At 34.7% G+C, this 19164-nt stretch overlaps 1 protein-coding gene across 3 annotated transcripts in view; it reads right to left on the bottom strand.

Annotated features, from left to right (window-relative positions):
• PTPRK (protein tyrosine phosphatase receptor type K) overlaps positions 1–19164 on the bottom strand; it is a 503601-nt gene that overhangs the window by 380947 nt on the left and 103490 nt on the right. For all 3 annotated transcript variants that reach the window (XM_045544333.1, XM_045544334.1, XM_045544332.1), the window contains exon 2: positions 9517–9639. In XM_045544333.1, coding sequence (XP_045400289.1) covers positions 9517–9639 — 123 coding nt within the window. The remainder of the gene's footprint in view (positions 1–9516; positions 9640–19164) is intronic.

Here is a 19164-nt window from a genome sequence, read left to right on the forward strand (position 1 = left end):
TGTGTGATATCCAGGTAAAACTGATACTAGACTAAAAATAAACAATGCATTAGAGAATGCCACGCTATTCTCATAAATGCTTTATTTGTGCAACACTTTTTAAAATCTCACAGCTTTGAAGTTCTACTACCAACAGATCCATCCTACCATATCTATATGAAAGAGTCCTAAAACAGGCCTGTTAGTTACCTACCCAACATCTACCCCATCTTTATTCCAATACAATCTGTCTGGTCATGTGCATCAAGGAGAAATGGCAATAGCCACAGCCTCACCCTCAGCTCCAGCTAGAAGAGGGGGGTGGGCCTGACAGAATAGGACAATCAGGCATTATTCTAGTAAAGGCTGATTGGTTTAGGCATGGACATGTAACATAATTTTGACCAATTAGACCAGAAGATAAATCTGTTGATGGGCATTGCAGAAAAGTTCTTTTTATTTACACACACACACACACACACACACACACACACTCACACACACAATGTCTCTTATGTATATATGAGACATAAGGAAGGAACAACCAATAACCTTTTCTTCTTCAGGATATTGTCATGTCTGAATTTAGTACTTAGAATAGCTGCAGATCTTATATCCATGAGGGGAGCCTGAGGTAACAAGATGAGCTACCATGATGGAGTAGCAAAGAAATGGGAAAAATCTGGATCCCTGATGACATCACTGAGCCACCAAATTAGCCAACCCTGGACCTGGTGTTAAGTAGCTTTTCTTGTGGTTTAAAGACACTGAGTCGTGTTTTGCATTACTTGCAGGTAAGGAAAGCATAAGAGATATAATATCTGCCACATTTCCAAGTCATCCCTGAAGCTTTCTGCTGCAGTTCTAAAGAAGGATCTCTACTTATACTTGTTTATATAAAGTTCAAGAGTTAAATCCTTATCCTATATCGCTATACATACTTGGATTCCTAGCCTTGCCTTTCCCCAGACATAAAACCTCTGGAAATTTACTTAACCTCTTCCCTCATCTATAGAATGAGTTTAATATATACCCCAAAGGATATTTGTGAGAATTAAATGAAATGACATATTTTAAAATGCCTGAGATTAGGTAGAAGTGGTCAGAAGTATTTTTTAAGTATCCAATAAGTCTGACCTACCTTGGATAAAAATTACACACTCAAAACATAATTTTTGAATAGCCAAATGTGTCACCCTACTTTCCTATTTAAATTACCAACTACTAAAAAACTGAAGGGGTTGGGGAAGAAGGTTTGGAATTACATAACTAACTTGATGAAGTTTGTGGATTTGTCCTATTTTCCATTTAATTTTATTCTCATAAACCTACAAAAAGCAAGCTAGCATCTTTTTAATCTGTGTCACTAGGTGAAGATTTCATGATGCTGCAGGCATTTCTAAGATGGGCTCTAAATATATAAAATGTTCACTTTACGTTGAGCAATATTTCTCAGTCAATAACTTCCTCTTTGGGTGAGGGCACGCAGGCCTTTTCAATATAACATAGTACTCTCTGCAGAAATTAGGCTTAAAAACTGACAGTCTCTTCCAAGGTTTGAAAGTACCTTTTATATGTAGTGATAATCTAACATGTACACACAGCTCTAGATTTTTCACAACACAAACTATATAAGATTATTAACATCAGACGTATTTTTAAATAATCCTGAACTTAATTACTTACCTTTTGTTGGTTTTTTTGTAACTTTGTTTTCCTGGCATTCTTCCTGTGTTTGAAAGACAATAAGCTTTTAAACTGAGATAGTCCCAAGCCAACATGAGACAAATTTATTTTTGAAGAAGAAAAGTATAAGGTCATAACTGTACTTTCAGTCACACTCCTCCCAAGGAAAAGTAATTTTGTTTCTTTGGACTATGTATTGATTTTAAAGTGTATGTTAAAGGTGACTGCATAGTCTTTGAAATTGCTGTGTACTCTTATCTCTAATTCATTTAGGAGGGTGGAAGTTCTCTAGCACTGACACCAATATTAATTTTTTTCTTTTTTTTTTTTTAATACTAGGCTGTTCTTTTCTCCTGAGATATATTGGGACATAGCTAACTTAGGTACATTATGTACCTGAAATATCAGGAAAAAAATTCCTGTCTCAGCATGCCATTTCTGTCCACTGTAATTTAGACATTCTTCATGCTGCATTTATGTCCACAAGGATAATAGGCCTTACATTAAAAACCAGCCTTCATTAAGTGGCTCACCTTTCAAGCAGTCCATTACAGCCTTTCACTCTCACTCTGCACTGCCTCCAACTCCCACTGTGTTTAATAAGCAACTCAAATGTAGTAAACTATCTTCTCTGTGCTAAGGGCAAAAGCACCGATAGACACATGATAATATGGTTTGGAAGAGGCACACTGAAATAAGCCCATAATTCTCATCCTAAAATACTCCACTGCAAACAAAGTCTTAAAATTATTTTCAAACCCTAGACTTTAGTCTGATTCCCTTGGTCCAAGAATTTTTCTTTTAAAGTACATGCTCTAATGAGACAGCAGATAATATATGTGTTTCTAAGGGTTTGCTTAGACAAACATGCAGCCAAGTGTTCATCAAACAACTAAAAATAACATACAGGTAAATCAAAGAAAGGGCAAAGCATCTCCCCAGCGGATGAGAATATCTCGGAGGAAACCCTGAAGCTCAGCACCAATTCCAAACAACAGCGAGGCTCAGACTCCATTTCCCTTGAAGAATACGAGACAGTCATTTAAAGCTTTCAAATTGTGGAAAGAAATAATTTGAGATGAAGTGGTAGAAAATGACTGTTGATTAAATCAAATAAATTATAAAGCTCATACAGTAGATTTAAATGTACATGTCCAAGTCATGGAAATCTGTCAGCTCAACTACAATTAAGAAGCAGGATAGTACTGTAGCAAGAGTAGCTTTGATAACAGACAGACCTAAGTTCAAATTCTGTCCCTGGGTGACTTTAAACAACTTATTCACTCCACTTAGCTCTAAAATATCACCAATTTTATAAGGTTCTTGTGAAGATTAAAAAATATATATCATGTCCCTCATAGAGTAAAACTCCCTAGCTACCAGTAAGTGGAAGCTAATAGTAGGAAGTGCCTTCATCTCAGAGATGCTTATCTGAAAGCACTTGAGTTTGCAAACTCACTGTTCTCAAGCTGTCCCTCAGAGCCTGACATCTCTAAGTGTTTTTCACAGAAGCACTTTGATGGAGCTGTGGTAGTGGAAAGGAAAAGGTTAGGGGTGGGTATTTACAGAATTACAAAGCAAGTTCCAAGACCGTTCATTCCTAGTTACTGATTTTACATATTTGAGCAAAGGAACGTACTGTGTTTTTTAAAACAAAGATTTCTATTGCCTAAAAAATAATTGAAAAACACTGAATGATGCATAGCCTTTCACCTTTAAACTTCTGTGGCTTTCAGGCTCCTTAGAATCTAATGCCAGTATCCAATACTTTGAGGTTTTCTCATCCGTGTTAATGGACTGATGTTAAGCCATTCCCTTCCTTTCTTCACCCATTACCACTCCATCTCTCAGTCAGCCTTAGGACAACTGCACATGTTCACACATATATTATCTTTGGTTGTGTTAACAGACAATGCCGACTAGACAACAAAAAAGAAAATAAACCAACATTTGGCCTGATTTTCTCTATCCTCTAACATAAAATTAGCCATAATATTAGCAACTTAATATCTCATTACCAACACTATATGCAGATAACTTTATTCTACCACTATCTGCCTTGTTTTGTCTCTGACAGATTGGCTGTCAAATAATTCTGTTAATTCAGCTGTGTCAGATTTTTGGCAGTTGTGACTTTGTAAAAATATATGCCTTATTGTCAACTGTCTCTAATAGGTTGACGGAAATATTAGGCAAAATGATCCACTAATTTTAATACATGATTACCATTCCCAGAGAGAAAGAAATACTAAGTCAACACTGAAATTATCTTGAAATTTCTCAGCTATATTAAAATGTGTTATATGACATACATTTTATTAATACTAAATTATAACTGTCTTCTATAAAACTAAGAGATTAGTATCATTACTTAAAAAACTTTGCTGAAATTGTTACTTATAAATGTTATCATATGTATCAAATTGTGAACACCCATGTTTTATTGAATTTACACTACGTCACATTATCAGAAGAAAGCTAGATACAAAATCATGTGACTGATGCACTTTCTCTATCGAATATACAAACACACTGAAGCTCTCCAACTACATATTTGAAGAAAACAAGGCTTATTTTAACCACCTAGCTAAGAATTCTTGTTTAAAAATGTAAGGAAAAAAAATAGATACATACATAGTTCTAAAAGTAACAAATCAATTAAAAGGCACTTTTCTTAATAGCATCATTCATTTCTCTTCTTTCTCTGTGTAATCTCATTTGCTCTCTATATTTTAGTTTAGGAACTAGACAAAGGGACAAAATTGATTATCCAGTAGGGCCTTAAACTATTGAATCACATCTCACCAAGTTTTATTAGAGAGGAGGAATGGTTTCTTACTTCAATCTTCAGATTTATTTAATAACAGAAGGCTTTTATTTTTTACTATATACACAGCATATGCATTTTAAATAAGGAACTCTACACAATGATTATCATTACTATCAGTGAAAAGGAACAAATCAGAAAAGGTGGATATAATGTAGTCATAATTTTAAATACTGTCAAAAGGGTGCTCTAGAGACTCTAAAATTCAATTAGTTACTTTACAAAAACCTGTTAAAAAGAAAAAGAAGTTATAATTACAGTGAAAGATAAATATATTGAGATGTCAATCACAATCCCTGCTCTTGGAACTAGGACAGAACAAATAGTAAAATGGTCAAATGAATTTGTTTCGTGAGGTCAAAGGCATGAAGGAACACTTGACAAGTAAGGTCATGAACACAGATGCATTTGAGATCAAAGAACAATTTCTAGTTCCATGTAAAATCTCTCATACTCTATGAATTTCATACACACAAATAGACACACACACAACAGATTTTTAAGGATTAGAAAACTGGGATTAATTTGACAAGCAAAGGACAAAAAAGAAAGTTAGACAAAAAGAACAAGAGAAATACAAAGAGAGAACTATTTCTTAGTGGTATTCTAATTTTATTTAATAACATATCCAAAATAAACAGGTGATATTTTTTCTAAAGAAATAAGCTGAATATTAGTGATTTGAAGGTCTTCTAATTACATAAAAATCTGAACCCAATATAATGTTTGAGAAATGGGATTTTTTAATTCAATTAATTTTCTAATACGAGAAAAAAAAATCTTTATTATTTAACCCTTGACCAAAATATTTTAAATCTTACATTACAGAAGCTGACATATTTGTCTAAGCAAAATAAAACAGTGTCTTGGGATATCAAAGATGAAAAAATATGGTGTATGCTCATGAAGACATTATAGTCTAGTGGAGAGGAGGACATATAAAAATATTCTATGACAACAGCGACAATTGAAATATGTACAAAATACAGTGGGAGCATATTTACACATGAGAATAGAAGAAATATGAGAGTTCCAAACCAGTCAGGAAAATCTTCTCAAAGTAGATAAAACCTGAGTAGACATAGCAAGAATGAGTATAAGAAGGGTGAATGGATAAGTGGACAAAGAAATGTCTAAGCAGAGGAAAGAGAACACACAAAGACCCAAGGATCTCAAAGAGTATAATATTTTTTTTAGTGTGGAAGAAGGAATCTAGGATTATGGGAATATAAAAGTTTGTACCCATTTGATGATTCCTATTACTAATATACATCTTTTATTCTAACCTATAACATTTTTAAATATTATTTTAGTTTCACAATACTATCCTTGGAGTATTGGGTTGGTTTGTTTGGGTTTTTTTTTTTTTTTGGCAGTTTTTATTAACATATCAGATACATAAAGTACAAAACTCAATGTGGAGATGGATGACTTTTTACAATTTGAGCATACCTGTGAAAACACCAACCAGAGCAAGAAATAAATTATTCCCAGTATACAGAAGCCTTCCTCATGCCACCTTACAAGCACTAACCATTGCCCACCCTCAGCCAGTCCTGCAAGTAAATAACACACTGACTTCTGACATCATCCGTTAGTTTTGCCTGTTTTTGAAATTTATATAATTTACATAAGTTTATACAAAACATACTCTTTTGTTTCTGATTCCTTTCCTTCAGGTTATGTTTGTGAAATTCACCCATATTGTGGTATATAGCAATAGTTCATTAATTTACATTGCAGTATAATATCCCATTATATGAATATAAAACCATTGATTTATCCATTACACTGCTGACACACATTTGGGTTATTTTTGGCTTGGAACTATTATGAATGTCAATGCTGTAAATATTCTTGCACATGTCATTTGTTGAACATATACTCAGTTCTGCTGAGCTTATATCCCAAGAATGGATTTGCTGGCAATTAGGTTGTAGAAAGTGGTTGTGCACATTTACAATCCAACCATTGTATGAGGGTTTCACTTGCTCCACAATCTCACCAACACTTGAAATTACAATTTTCACTTTTCCACTGTGTATGTAGTAGTTTTTCATTGTGGTTTACATTTGCATTTCCTTGATGGCCAAGTTGAGTAGGTGCTCATATTTTCATACGATTTTGGGCCATTAGGACTGTGTTATGTAATGTATGTTTAAACATTTTTAGCAGATCTTTCGGCCATCATCTCTATAACCTGAAAAAATGTAGTACGTGAGGCTAGGAATTGCTGCAGAATATTTTAAGCAATTATTGATAGCACTGTATCTTTCCATGAGTAGAAATAATTTTCTTCTTTTTTTCTATTCTTCTCTTCTATCCATATTCATTCTTCTTTTATTCTAACCTTTTTATTCACCCTTTCTTTTTCATCTCTTGGCTTCCAATCCAAAAAGATCAATGAACACAAGCCAATGAACCACACCCAAGTATTTCACAGTGTTCAGTAACAAGTTTGCATCAGAGGGCCAGTCTTAATACTTTATAGTTGCCAAATGTTTGGGATTTCTTGATTTGTTATTGTTTGCCGGTGGTTTTTATTTAAGTGAACAACAGAAAACAAGCATTCCTTCCTTCCTACTTGAAAATAAAAAAAGTCATTCAGACAATTTTAATTGGATAAATCTAAATGTCCCTTTCTTGTCAATTTACAAGTAACTAATGTTCAGTCAGCGCTTGAGAGGAATATCAGAAGGAAAATGGAAAAAAAAGATATCTATTGTAAAAATAGAGCAAAAGAATACACGCAAGTGCTTTCTCTCACCTCTCTGAAGACTAAACAGTCGCATTTGACAAAAATAAAGTAGCCATGACCTTTTTCCCTCCTCTGCATGATTAATTACTTTATGTTCTATTAATTGGAAGATATGGCTGAATTTCAAACACTTTCATTTTCTGTGCATATCATCCTGCACTGTAACCACCGATTAAGCTGTTCATCAAAGGTGAGCCAACAAGGTCATCTAAGCAGTAATTCTTCAGCTATTCATTACCCACCATCAATGGTAATTAACAATGCTAACATTTCCATAAATCAACGTCTTTCTGATTATTCTCTGACGATAAACAGTCAAAATGTGTGCATCCCAGTCCACCCCCTTTAATTTTATATGAAAAATGTAGTCTAAATATAACACAGAGAAAACTCAGTTGAAAAATTACAGTAGTTTCTTTAATTAAAACGCACTGGGAAAATAACATTATGTATCTTTGAAAAAAAAACACAAACCTATGCACAAAACTAAATAAGTCTGCTGACAAATTAGGGGTCACACATAAGAAGCAAAGGGTATCAACCACATAGTTCTAATTTATTCTTCAGCAACGGAAATTATTGCTCATTTCAGCCTCAGAAATACTTCCCTACTCAGTAATGGAAAGTGACAATTTAGACTAAAAAGCAGATTTAATTCATTCTATTATCAAAGTACACATCAGATTGGATCCATAAAAACCTTTCTAGGCCAGATGCGGTGGCTCACACCTGTAATCCTAGCACTCTGGGAGGCCAAGGCGGGAGGATGGCTTGAGGTCAAGGAGTTCAAGACCAGCCTGAACAAGAGTGAGATCCCGTCTCTACTAAAAACAGAAAAAATTAGCCTGGCATAGTGGTGCATGCCTGTACTCCCAGCTACTCAGGAAGCTGAGGCAGGAGGATCCCTTGAGCCCAGGAATTGGAGGTTGCAGTGAGCTTTGATGCTGCCACTGCACTCTAGCCAGGGTGACAGGGCAAGACTCTGTCTCAAAAAAAAAAAAAACTTTCCTAGGGATATATTTACTATATTCATTTACAAACCCAAATTTGGAAATGTAACTTTTTTATTTGTAACTCTTTTATTTGCTTTATGTACTGTGATATGTTGTTTATTGTTGACATTTTTTTACTTTTTACTTTTTTTTTAATCAGATTAATTAGCACATTCTGGGATTCCACTAATAAAATCTTCTCTCTTCAATGGCCAGAATTGACATTTTCATTTCCAATGGCTGTGTCTAAAATTGTCATATCTAAAATTCACACTCAGGAAGGACTTACTGAATTTGTAGAAAAAATAACTATAAACTATTTTTAAATAATTATAATAAAAATACTAAAAATATTTTTTAAAACCTACATTATTAGTGGGCAATCACCACAACAATTATTATGTATTATAATATATACATGATTATATATAATTATATACTATATTTATTCATTTCTTTCTAAATGTTGGAAGGAAAATAGTTTGCTCTTTTTATTGTTATATTTTAAAATTTTTGTTTACATACTCCATTTTTACAACTTGGAATTAGTTCCAAATTAATATAGAATTGGAAGCACAAATATTAGTCTGATATTGTATGAAATGGTATGTATATATTGATACTCTATGTCAATGTGGTTTTTACAAATAAGAAAAAACACAACTCAAACTGACTTAAATAATTAGAAAATATATTGTCTCACAAAACCAAAAATCAATGGCTATAACAAAGGCTAGGTAAAGAACAACAGGTCTTGGTGCTATTTCTCTACAACTTTGTCTCCAGTCTGCCTGCCCTCAGAGTCACTGGCATGCGTCGTACAACCAGTGAGAGGAAGATACAACCTCTCTCCCTACTGTGTGATCTAAGTCCTTCCCCTCAATGTGATGGGATCAAACCTGTGCAATTCAATTGAATAGCTATCAAATGAGTTGATTCCATGTTTAAGATTTTTTGAAAGGATTGTTAGTTCTGCTTTCTTATTTTTTGGCTTGCCATTTGGATTTATTATTAAATAGGGAAAAAGAGCCACTCATATTTTTGTCCAAAGACAGAGATAACAAAGGTATAGTGAGCATTCCTGACTAATACAGGATTATAGAAAGGTATTAAGGGAAAGGCAAAGAATATTTTAAGGCTCTTCAATGTGCTCTAGTAGCACAATAAATTAACTTATTATAACAGTTAAATTATTGTTGTTATGCTTGAAATAAGAAAATGCTACATATTCCAAAGCTATTTCCCCAATACTGGGTAAACAGAATGTTTCTCACCTTGAGGCATCTCAGGGGGCAGATAATGAGGCTCTTGAGCACTGACATGTACCCATTCAAAGTCATCATACAGATCCTGGTGGTAATCACAGGCCCCCGGACCATCATCAAAAGTGCAGCCACCTGGAAGGAGAAAAGAGGACTCCGGTTATATTCTAAACAGACTTTCTAAAGGCGGAAAAAGCACTGGAGAAGCAAATGTTATACTGAAGTATGTAATGTGGTACTCATAATTTTAATAATAAATGACACATCTGTTTATCACTATTTTCTTTAAATTTTCACACAAAAAGAAATTTTTACCAGTATCTTCTGTTTGCATGAGAAGCAAGTTTGAGCCTCAGAAGGATAGCTTAGGCACAGATTTTAAACTATTAAAAATTAAAAAAAAAGACTCATCTATAAGTGAGGTTTTCCTGAAATATACAAAGAACCTAGAATCTAAACAGTTTTTAATAACTTTAGTGGGGATAAGGGGAGGACAAAAAAGAAGAAATTGTCTTTCTCTGTAATGCAAGTTCAAAAGGTGAAGTTACTATCTTGTCTTACCAAATTCCTTGCTTTAAAACAACTATTCAAAATCTACTCATAATAGCAAATGAAACATATAAAGTTTTATGGAGTCTAAAGTGTTTGAGGTCCATGATATCTTTCATACTTTACTCAGATTACTTTCATCCACATTTACCCAAGCACATAACCAATCAGATTATCCTATAATCACTCTCACCACTTCCACTTTATTTAATAATCTATTTTTTTAAATGGAGGTAGCATTTGCCATTTACATCAGTCAATTTTTTTTTTCTGGCTTTATTTCCAGGGGTAATTTTATGGCAGAAGTAGAATGATTACTTTTGCTTCTTGCCTACATGTACAGGCACACACAACATATTTGGTTTATTAAAATCATGAAAATAAGAACTGGCCTATATGTCTAATCTTGAAAGAAAATGGATTAGAACTAACAAAAACCCAGCAGTGGGTTTAATGAAAAAAACCAATAACTTGTCTCCTTTCAAATAGCTTATTTGTTTAGTTTCCATGGGGATCTCTGCGAAGAAACTCGGCAAATTCTCTGACCAAGCAACAGGATAAGGAGTGGTATATTTAAGTCAGTCCTGTGAATTCTTCTCTATATAAAAGGAATTCACTTTCCTCATCAAAAGTTTGGCAATTTGAGTATGAAGAAAAATTACATTCTTCACCAACGACAGAAAGGAGCCACAGTCACAGGTAAAATAAACAAAGCAGGCAAGATCAGACATGTCCAGATGACACTACAGCCCTAAAACCTTTTGCAAAAGCAGAATGTTTGTGTATCCTTGAATTACTCTTATGACTACAACAATCTTTTAAAACAGCCAAACTCCAAAGGCCAGGTGCAGTGGTTCATGCCTATAATCCCAGCACTTTGGGAGGCCCAGGTAGGAGGATTGCTTGAGGCTAGGAGTTTGAGACCGGCCTGGGCAACATAGTAAGACCCTGTCTCTACAAAAAAATCTTAAAAATTTGCGAAGCATGGTAGCATGTGCCTGGGGAGACTGAGGTGGGAGGATGGCTTGAGCCCAGGAGTTCAAGGTTACAATGAGCTATGATAGAGCCACTGCACTCCAACCTGGACAACAGAGTAAGACACTAGCTCTTAAAAAAACAAATCAAATAACCAAACTTCAGAAGCTTAAAGACTTAATGCTGTCTTTTACATATATTTTCTGTAAATGTTCTCATGAAAAATGATGTGTTTTTAATCTAAAATTCATCAATGAAAAGAGGTTGCTAGGAAATACATCTTCACATAGCAAGGGGAAAGTTCTTCTCAAAATATAATTTGCTAATTTGCTATCATAACCCTAAAATAACTTATTGCTTTGCAACACAGGCCTTCAGGGGCCCCATTACCCTTTGTAATAGTGTGAGTGCCCTCTGTATATAAATTTAAACTACCAGTGGAACCCACATTGACTCATTTGGAAGACAAATGGCCTTAATTGCCGTCCTTCATAGTCACTGTTAATTTTAGACTACAGGATCCTGATTAGCAGTAACAACTAGGAGTAGCTGTACAAAATAAGTGGGTCAACCCCTGCTATTTGTTGCACATCACTGCCATATCAGAAATGTGTCAAGAGAGTCTTGAAAATCATTATTGGCCTACTTGACTTGAGTGATAGGAAATTTTTTTAAGAATTTTTAATTTATAATTTACAATAAGTTCTAATTCAGGAAGTGTAATATATAGCATATTAATAAATCTTTTACAAATCCTTTTTTAAAGAATTTTGTATTTTGAGGTTAAGGACTAACACAGTAGATGATAGGAAATATTTAAAAAATAGTCCTGAACTGATAAATGAGACAGAACTATGGGGGATCTATGTGTGTGTACGTAAATCTATATGTATGTACGTATACATAAGGTATGTTATGTGGGATAATAATAGCATGATCCAACTTCCGAAGAACACAAAAGAATGCACTACCTACACGAGGGTTGGTTAGGGAAAGCTTCACTGAGTTACTCCTAGTGAAGATGAGGAAGAATGTGCCAACTAGAAAACAGCCAAAATGGAAATGTGACTGAAATTAGGGGAAAAGCCAGACAAAAGCACACAAGTCTAAAAGAACAAGATATGTTGAGGAATCTCAAATAATTCTGTATAATGAGCATGCAGAGTATGTAGGGAACTAGGCAGAAACAAAACTAAATATAAAAGACTTTAAATGTCATAAAAAGCAGTTTAGAGTTTCTCCTACAGTTATATTGAAATCATTAAAAGACTTTTATCCAGGACTATGACACAATTCAAGCCATATTAAAAAATAATGGTAATAATAGCAGCCATGTAGCTTAAAGAGGATGGGTCGGGGTCGGGGGTGTGTAATGGAGGTAAATAACTTGGTTCAACATTACAACAGAGAGCACATAATATATATCCTGAGCTGACTCCATCATACACAATTCCTATTCAGTCTTCTATGATACATAGTCCTCTATACACATGCTCTTGACTGCAAGACATCGTTATGTATAGCATTATAATTTATTAAAAGAGAAATGTCATAGCAAGTTTCTAAGTCATAAATTAAAACATAGCGCATGGATTTAAAGTTTCACTGACCCGGATGGCAAAACAGAAGGCGGCACTACTGAAATTTAGTTAGGCAGAAGGGAAGAAAACTGAGCGAGGAAACATCTTCCATTTTCAGTTGTTGCATTTGCTACTGGTGACAAGGCTACAATGAGTAGCTGCAAATCATGCCAGAGAGATGGTGACCATGGTTCCTTGACCCCTGGAGGAGAATTACTTCTGAAGAGCATTTCACAGATTGCTAATTCCTCTACACCAATCAATCAGCTAAGGCACAGATCTATCACCACAATGGTCTGCTTCCACCATGGCAAGCCACTTAAGGGACTCTGCAACCTGTTCACTAAAAATAAAAACCAAGCTGATCGGCACTTGCCAGAATTTCTTTCCATTTCTAAGTTGCTGACTGAAAAATCTAGTACTGCATAATATTAGCCCCACACACACCAAAAATAAAAGGACAGAGAAGAAAGTAACCCTAGCCCCAAAACTATATTGCCTAAACATGCAGCATTTAGAGATTAGCATTTAAATAAGCATCTTGAGTGCTTTATTTAAACAGAGGGGTGGTAGCTCTATGAGAGAAAATGGAAATAGAGACCCTTTCTGTAGAGTTATGAACAAAATGAATACTAAAAATCCTTTCTGAAGTCAAACTTTTCAATACAACCTGGAGTCAGGTTAATTTAGACAAAGTTGAAATGAAGAAAAATAAAATGTCAGCAGAGCACTGGATAGCTCTGAACATTTTATGAGGGACTTTTTAAAAAAGATATTGGCCTAGGATCTCCCACATTCTCTCCTCCAAGGCACTTATATATTCTTAATTGTCTGAGTATAGCAGCAAGAAACAAATAGAATTGTCTTTCATGGTTCTTTAGTGTTTATAAAGAATAAGCTTCATTTAGCTTAAGATACAGACCGCTTTCTTAAATCATTTTAGAATACACAGGGTTTTTAAAAGTAAGAGGAAAGTCCTGGACAAAATATGCTGGCAAATGCAATATCCTTAGCACAGTTGTTTGATGACCCTCAAAATGGACAAATTAACCTTCTCTCATTGTGAATTAAGCTGTGATACACAAATTTGCTCCTGCAAGTGATCATCAACTTTGGAATGATCTTTCTTTCATTTAGAACACAGAGAAAGATTAATACATGTCACATTAGGATATGTGCGATACCAAGTTAAACTAACTTTGAATAGGTCATCTTTATCTACGCTATCAGAAACCGTAACATAAATTAGCTGGTATAATCACCAAAACTCATTACAAAGAAGCCAATAGGTTTCACAAAAAATTAAATAGAATAAAAAATGAACTTACTACTGAATATCTTAAATGTGATTCCATTTATAATCTAAGTAAATATAGTCTATTCCTAGAAAAACACCTTATTGGAAAAAGTATAGAAATTGATGCTTTTAAATAAAGTCCATATTTCCTCTGAAATATACTGGGCTATCTTAAAAGTAGGGGTTTTTTTCCCTTTTACCTCTATATTTCTGGGAATATTGAAGGTATCAAATAAAAACTGACATACCATGATCAACACTGAGGTAGTTTACATCTACTCTATGGACAAGCAACTTTTTTCCAATTTAAGTACTGAAATTAAAACAGGACAAAAATCCCAAGTAGATACAAAGAATGAATGCCTTTAGGGCATGTAAGTATGAGTCATGGTCAAAATATATTGCTCAGGATCTACTGGAAGAAAACTAAGAAAATTTATGAATAAGAGTTCTTTAAAAGATAATCACTTCAGATCCAGAAAAAAATCCTTTGCCCTGAGTATAGTTAATTAATATGTGAAAATATTTTTTGAGCCTAGCTCCTTCATAAAGGAAAAGAAACCTGAGACACATTTGTAGAAATATAGACCCAGCTTTTATTGATAGGTAGAAAAAACTCTTAATGATGAGAGAAGAACTCATTTCAAACATGGCAATTAATTATCTAATTGATCATCTGTAGCACTGCATCTCTGGCCAAGAATATATGTGTAATCTATATAATCCAAGATTATTTAACTGGCAATGGCAAGACTTCTACTCAAATTGCCTATGATTGAAGCAACTGCTATACTCCAACTAAATAATCATCCTTCAATAAGACTGAATCAATGGATGGTAAGTCCAATTTCACTCCCCTCCATCTTTGCAGAGAAGCAATATTAAAATCTCCTATACCTCAATTAATAAGACTTAAGGAATTTTAAGAAACTGGCACACATGATCCACTTAATTGCTAGAAGAGAGACAGTGTACCAGACACAGCACGGAGTGATGGCTAAGTATACATATGCAGCTTTTCAGTTTACTTCTTTGAGCTTTAATTTCCTCCCCAGTAAAACAGGATAATAGCTACAGGACAATGGTGTTAGAATTAGTCACAATAACGTAGGTCAAGCTCCCAACACTCAACAAGTTTTTTTTAAAAAGCATCCTTATTTTTGACATGTTCCATTCTTCAGTTTATTTTGTTTATGTGCATACAGATGCAACCCTATGCACATATTTAACACAATAAACCTTTAGTGAAACAGAAATATGGTTCCTATCTAATTTATCCAGAAAGACTAAAAAGAATGTATATAAAGGCAATACCATATTGCCAAAACAAGTTTTCCCTGAATACTCATCAGATATACTTTCAAGCAGTTAGGAAATATCTTCCTTTAGATAAGGAGTCAGTAAACTATAAAAAGCAAGTTAGCAAATATTTTAGGCTTTGCAGGCTATACCATTTCCGTTACAACTACACAGCTGTAGTCACTGTAAAGAGAAAGCAGCCAAAGAGAATACCTAACAAATGGGCATGGCTGTATTTGAATATAACTTTATTTCCAAAACAGGCTGCAGGCTAGATATGGCCTGTGGGCCATAGTTCCCCAACCCCAGGTTTAGAGCACTTTGATCTTCATTGTTCTTCAAAACTGTAGGTGGAATAGAGTCTGGTTAAAGCTTACAACCAAGGGTCTTTGATTTCTGCATCACCTCCATATGGCTCCATATTCTTTCCCATATATAAAGATAAGTGGTGGTGGGTCACAAAATGGAATCTGAATGTTAGCACTGTGTCTGAAACCAAATCAGTTGTCTGGCTGGACAACCGGATAAGTCAGAAAGTGAGACTAGAAAAAGGGGGCGCTAAAGATGCTTTCAAGGGTCCTCTAGTCCAACGGCTTCAAACTTGTAGGACGACAAAGGGAAATATATTTTACCTCATGACCCATCATATACATGCATAAATGAGTGAAAATTATCTCTATTATTCACTAGTTCAGCGCTCTTTCCATAAGTGAAATAAAATGAAGAGCAGTTGTGTGAATCAAGGAAGCAGATATTAATAGAAAAAAGGTCAGCAAACCTTTTTTTTTTCCCTCAAATACATGTGACCACGTATCCATCGTAGGAGGGGACCCAGAAGACAAGTGTGAGCAATCCAAACCTCTTTATTTTCAGGTCTCAGGAACTAGTTGGAATCCAAAAACAAAACAGCCTCTGAGACCCGAGCAGCCTTTACAGTATGTATGTGACTTCATCCAACCTCATTATGGAGCTAATGGGTGATTACATGCCAAACAGCCATAGAAATGATTTCACAGATGAAAAGAGGTTTATTAAAATGTAAAAGGAACATATTAGTGAAAAGTACCTCATAGTGGAAAAAATAAAATTTGCCAAGAGTCACAGAGCAAGAAAGTATCAGAGCCACTAACTTAACCTAGGCACTATAGGTTCTTTACTCTTAACCACTACACTAAACAGCTCCTGAAAATAAGGCAGGAGTAGATATTTTCAGAATCATCCAGTATAGCTCCCTCCAGTGAGCACTGCCTCAAGATATTACCCAACAGAGAGAGAATTCCCCAACCCACCCATGAGATAGCATGGTGGTTGGTGTGAGGATAAAATGGTAGCAAACTTTGAATCACATTATATGGTAAAATCTCTCAGGCACCTTTGATGCCACAGACAGGAAAGGATCTTTATTGGACAAAACTAGTTGATTGGGCAAAACTAGCCTAGTTGATTGACTAGATATTTCTGCAAATACTTTTATTTAAATAGGGTGACTTAAGGCTGAAAATTTATACGATCATAACATTGTCCTACCACTCTTGTTTGGCAACCTTCAGTTTTCATCTCATTTCCCCCAAAACATGTATAAACAGTGACTTTTCTATCTCTAAAACCATTAAAATAAATTAAAAGCAATTTTGTTCTGACAATTTTTGCAGCACCCCTCACACTCACTGTAGGATAAGAAACTAGGTGTTTTCCCAAAGATCATTAGTGATTATATTTACCCAAGTTTCTTTTCCTAATTTTTTTTTTTTTTTTGGTCCTTTTAACTATTCCAGTAAAATCTTTTCCACTTAGTGTTAGATACACAATCTGGAGAAAACCATTGAACAAAGTAATAGAGAGTAAATGTAGTGAAAAATAAAATTCCCAACTGAAGCCATATTTACATTTTGGTAAAATTGGAAACCACCCAGGCTCACACTTAAACATTTCTTTGTTTTGTTTTGTTTCTCATGGAAGGATTACTTATTACTGATTACTGGTGGGCTCCACTTCACCCATGTCAGACACATTCAGGCTTATTTTCAGCAGTTGCTCCTGACTCAGCTCAAGCATGATGAGTGATACAACATTTTCATTTATGAAAGGAATTCTGTGAAAGTCTAAAGCCATGTAAACAGATTTGGATGACCCAACCTCCTAGAGGAAGGGCAAAAACCTGCACTGAGGCTTTGAATTTAAAGTTTTATATCAGATTGGCAAAGCAAATTTAAATATACGCAATTACATTTTAAGGAGATCAACAATTCAGTTTTATAAAACTTTGAGGTATACTTCAAGGAAACAGATAACCAACTAATTTAGATAGGTAATTAAAATCCATCTTGAAAGTATAGAAAACACTTGATCTTTCTATAGTTTTCATTAATATGAAACCCCTTTCCTCTCAGAATATTTCTAGACTTGGTTAATGTAGAGAGAAGGTTTATAGGCCAATGTTCAGGTTTTTCAGAGTTCTTAAAATACATTCTGATTAGTAAAGAATTATGGTTCTTTTGCCATTTTCTTTAGATAGAATAAGAAAACTGAGTATCATCTTCATCTGAACTAGTAGTTACTGCTATTGGATGTATTAACCAGTTCTTCTCATTCTAAGAATCATGTAATGTCAGAGTGTGACCTTCTTTCAGGTCTACGGTAAATAAGCCAGTCACACAAATACAAGCGAATAGTTGTGTTAACATTGAATGATGTCAGAAACCTTGCACCTGTGATCCCAGCTACTAGAGAGGCTGAGGCTGGATGACCTCTTGAGGCCAGGAGTTAGACATTATCCTGGGCAACACAGTGAAACCCTATCTCTAAAAAAATAAAAAATAAATTAGCCAGGCATAGTGATGGCACCTGTAGTCCTAGCTACTCAGGAGGCTGAGTGGGGAGGATCACTTCAGCCCAGAATTTCCAGGCTACAGTGAGCTATGACTATGCTACCACATTCCAGCCTGGGTGACCGAGTGAGACACATCTGAAAGAAAGAAAGACTGAAAGAAAGAGAAGGAGGGAGGAGAGAAAAAGGGAGGAAAGAAGGAATTTAGTCAATTGCCACATAAAATAAAGATGTCTCCAGCAGCAAAAAGTACTGCTATCCACAGATATTTAAGTGACATGTAAGTCAATGGCCATTTTAACCTAATGGAAAGAGTTTTAAGTGGAAGAATGGTGAATAAAATTTTACATTGGGCTTCACCAAGGTTCAGGTCTGCCTGTGTCTTCATTTTTTCATTTCCTTAACAAAGAAACAATTTGGCTTCACTTTCCCATCTATACTTCAAACTACTACTTAGGAATGCTGTGCCAATTAATTTGAATCTCTCTACAATATCCTATGATATTAGAAGTTAAGTGCTATGCACATTTAAGTCATCATTAGGTGGGATTTTAGTTAGGAAAACATGTAGCTGATATTCTTATTATTGTTTTTTATATACATATGAAATTTTCAAGGTAAAATGATCAGTAATTTTGGAGGATTAGAAAAGGAAAGATGAGCTTACAACAGTACCCCATCACTCCTAGCCCTCCATGAAAAGATAAAGCAGCTATGTGATGATAAATTCAGGCCAGTGTCAGGAAGGAGTGGCACCACTGACTACTCTCCAGCAGAAATTCCTAAAGTGTAAACTACCACAATTCAACTATTCTTACATGATAAAAAAGTTTTAAAGATGCTGACTCTACCCATATTAGGATTTCATAGGCAACTCAAAAATACAAAAAATAAATCAGTGCAGAAAAGAGATCTGGAACTGGAAGAATAATTTAATAGAAATAAGAAGTTAACTTTCTTATGCTGCAAACTCCAGCATATCAGGCATACATAGTACCTAAGAAGAGTAGGTATGAAAATATCTGCAGACTTCAAATATCCTACTCTCATCAAATTTGGATGATTGGTTGAAGTAATATAACTCATCTATTCACATACTCACTTTTAATTTTCCCTCCAGCTCTTGCTCTAAA

Source organism: Lemur catta, chromosome 2 (assembly GCF_020740605.2).
Source record: "Lemur catta isolate mLemCat1 chromosome 2, mLemCat1.pri, whole genome shotgun sequence".
Lineage (NCBI taxonomy): Eukaryota > Metazoa > Chordata > Mammalia > Primates > Lemuridae > Lemur > Lemur catta.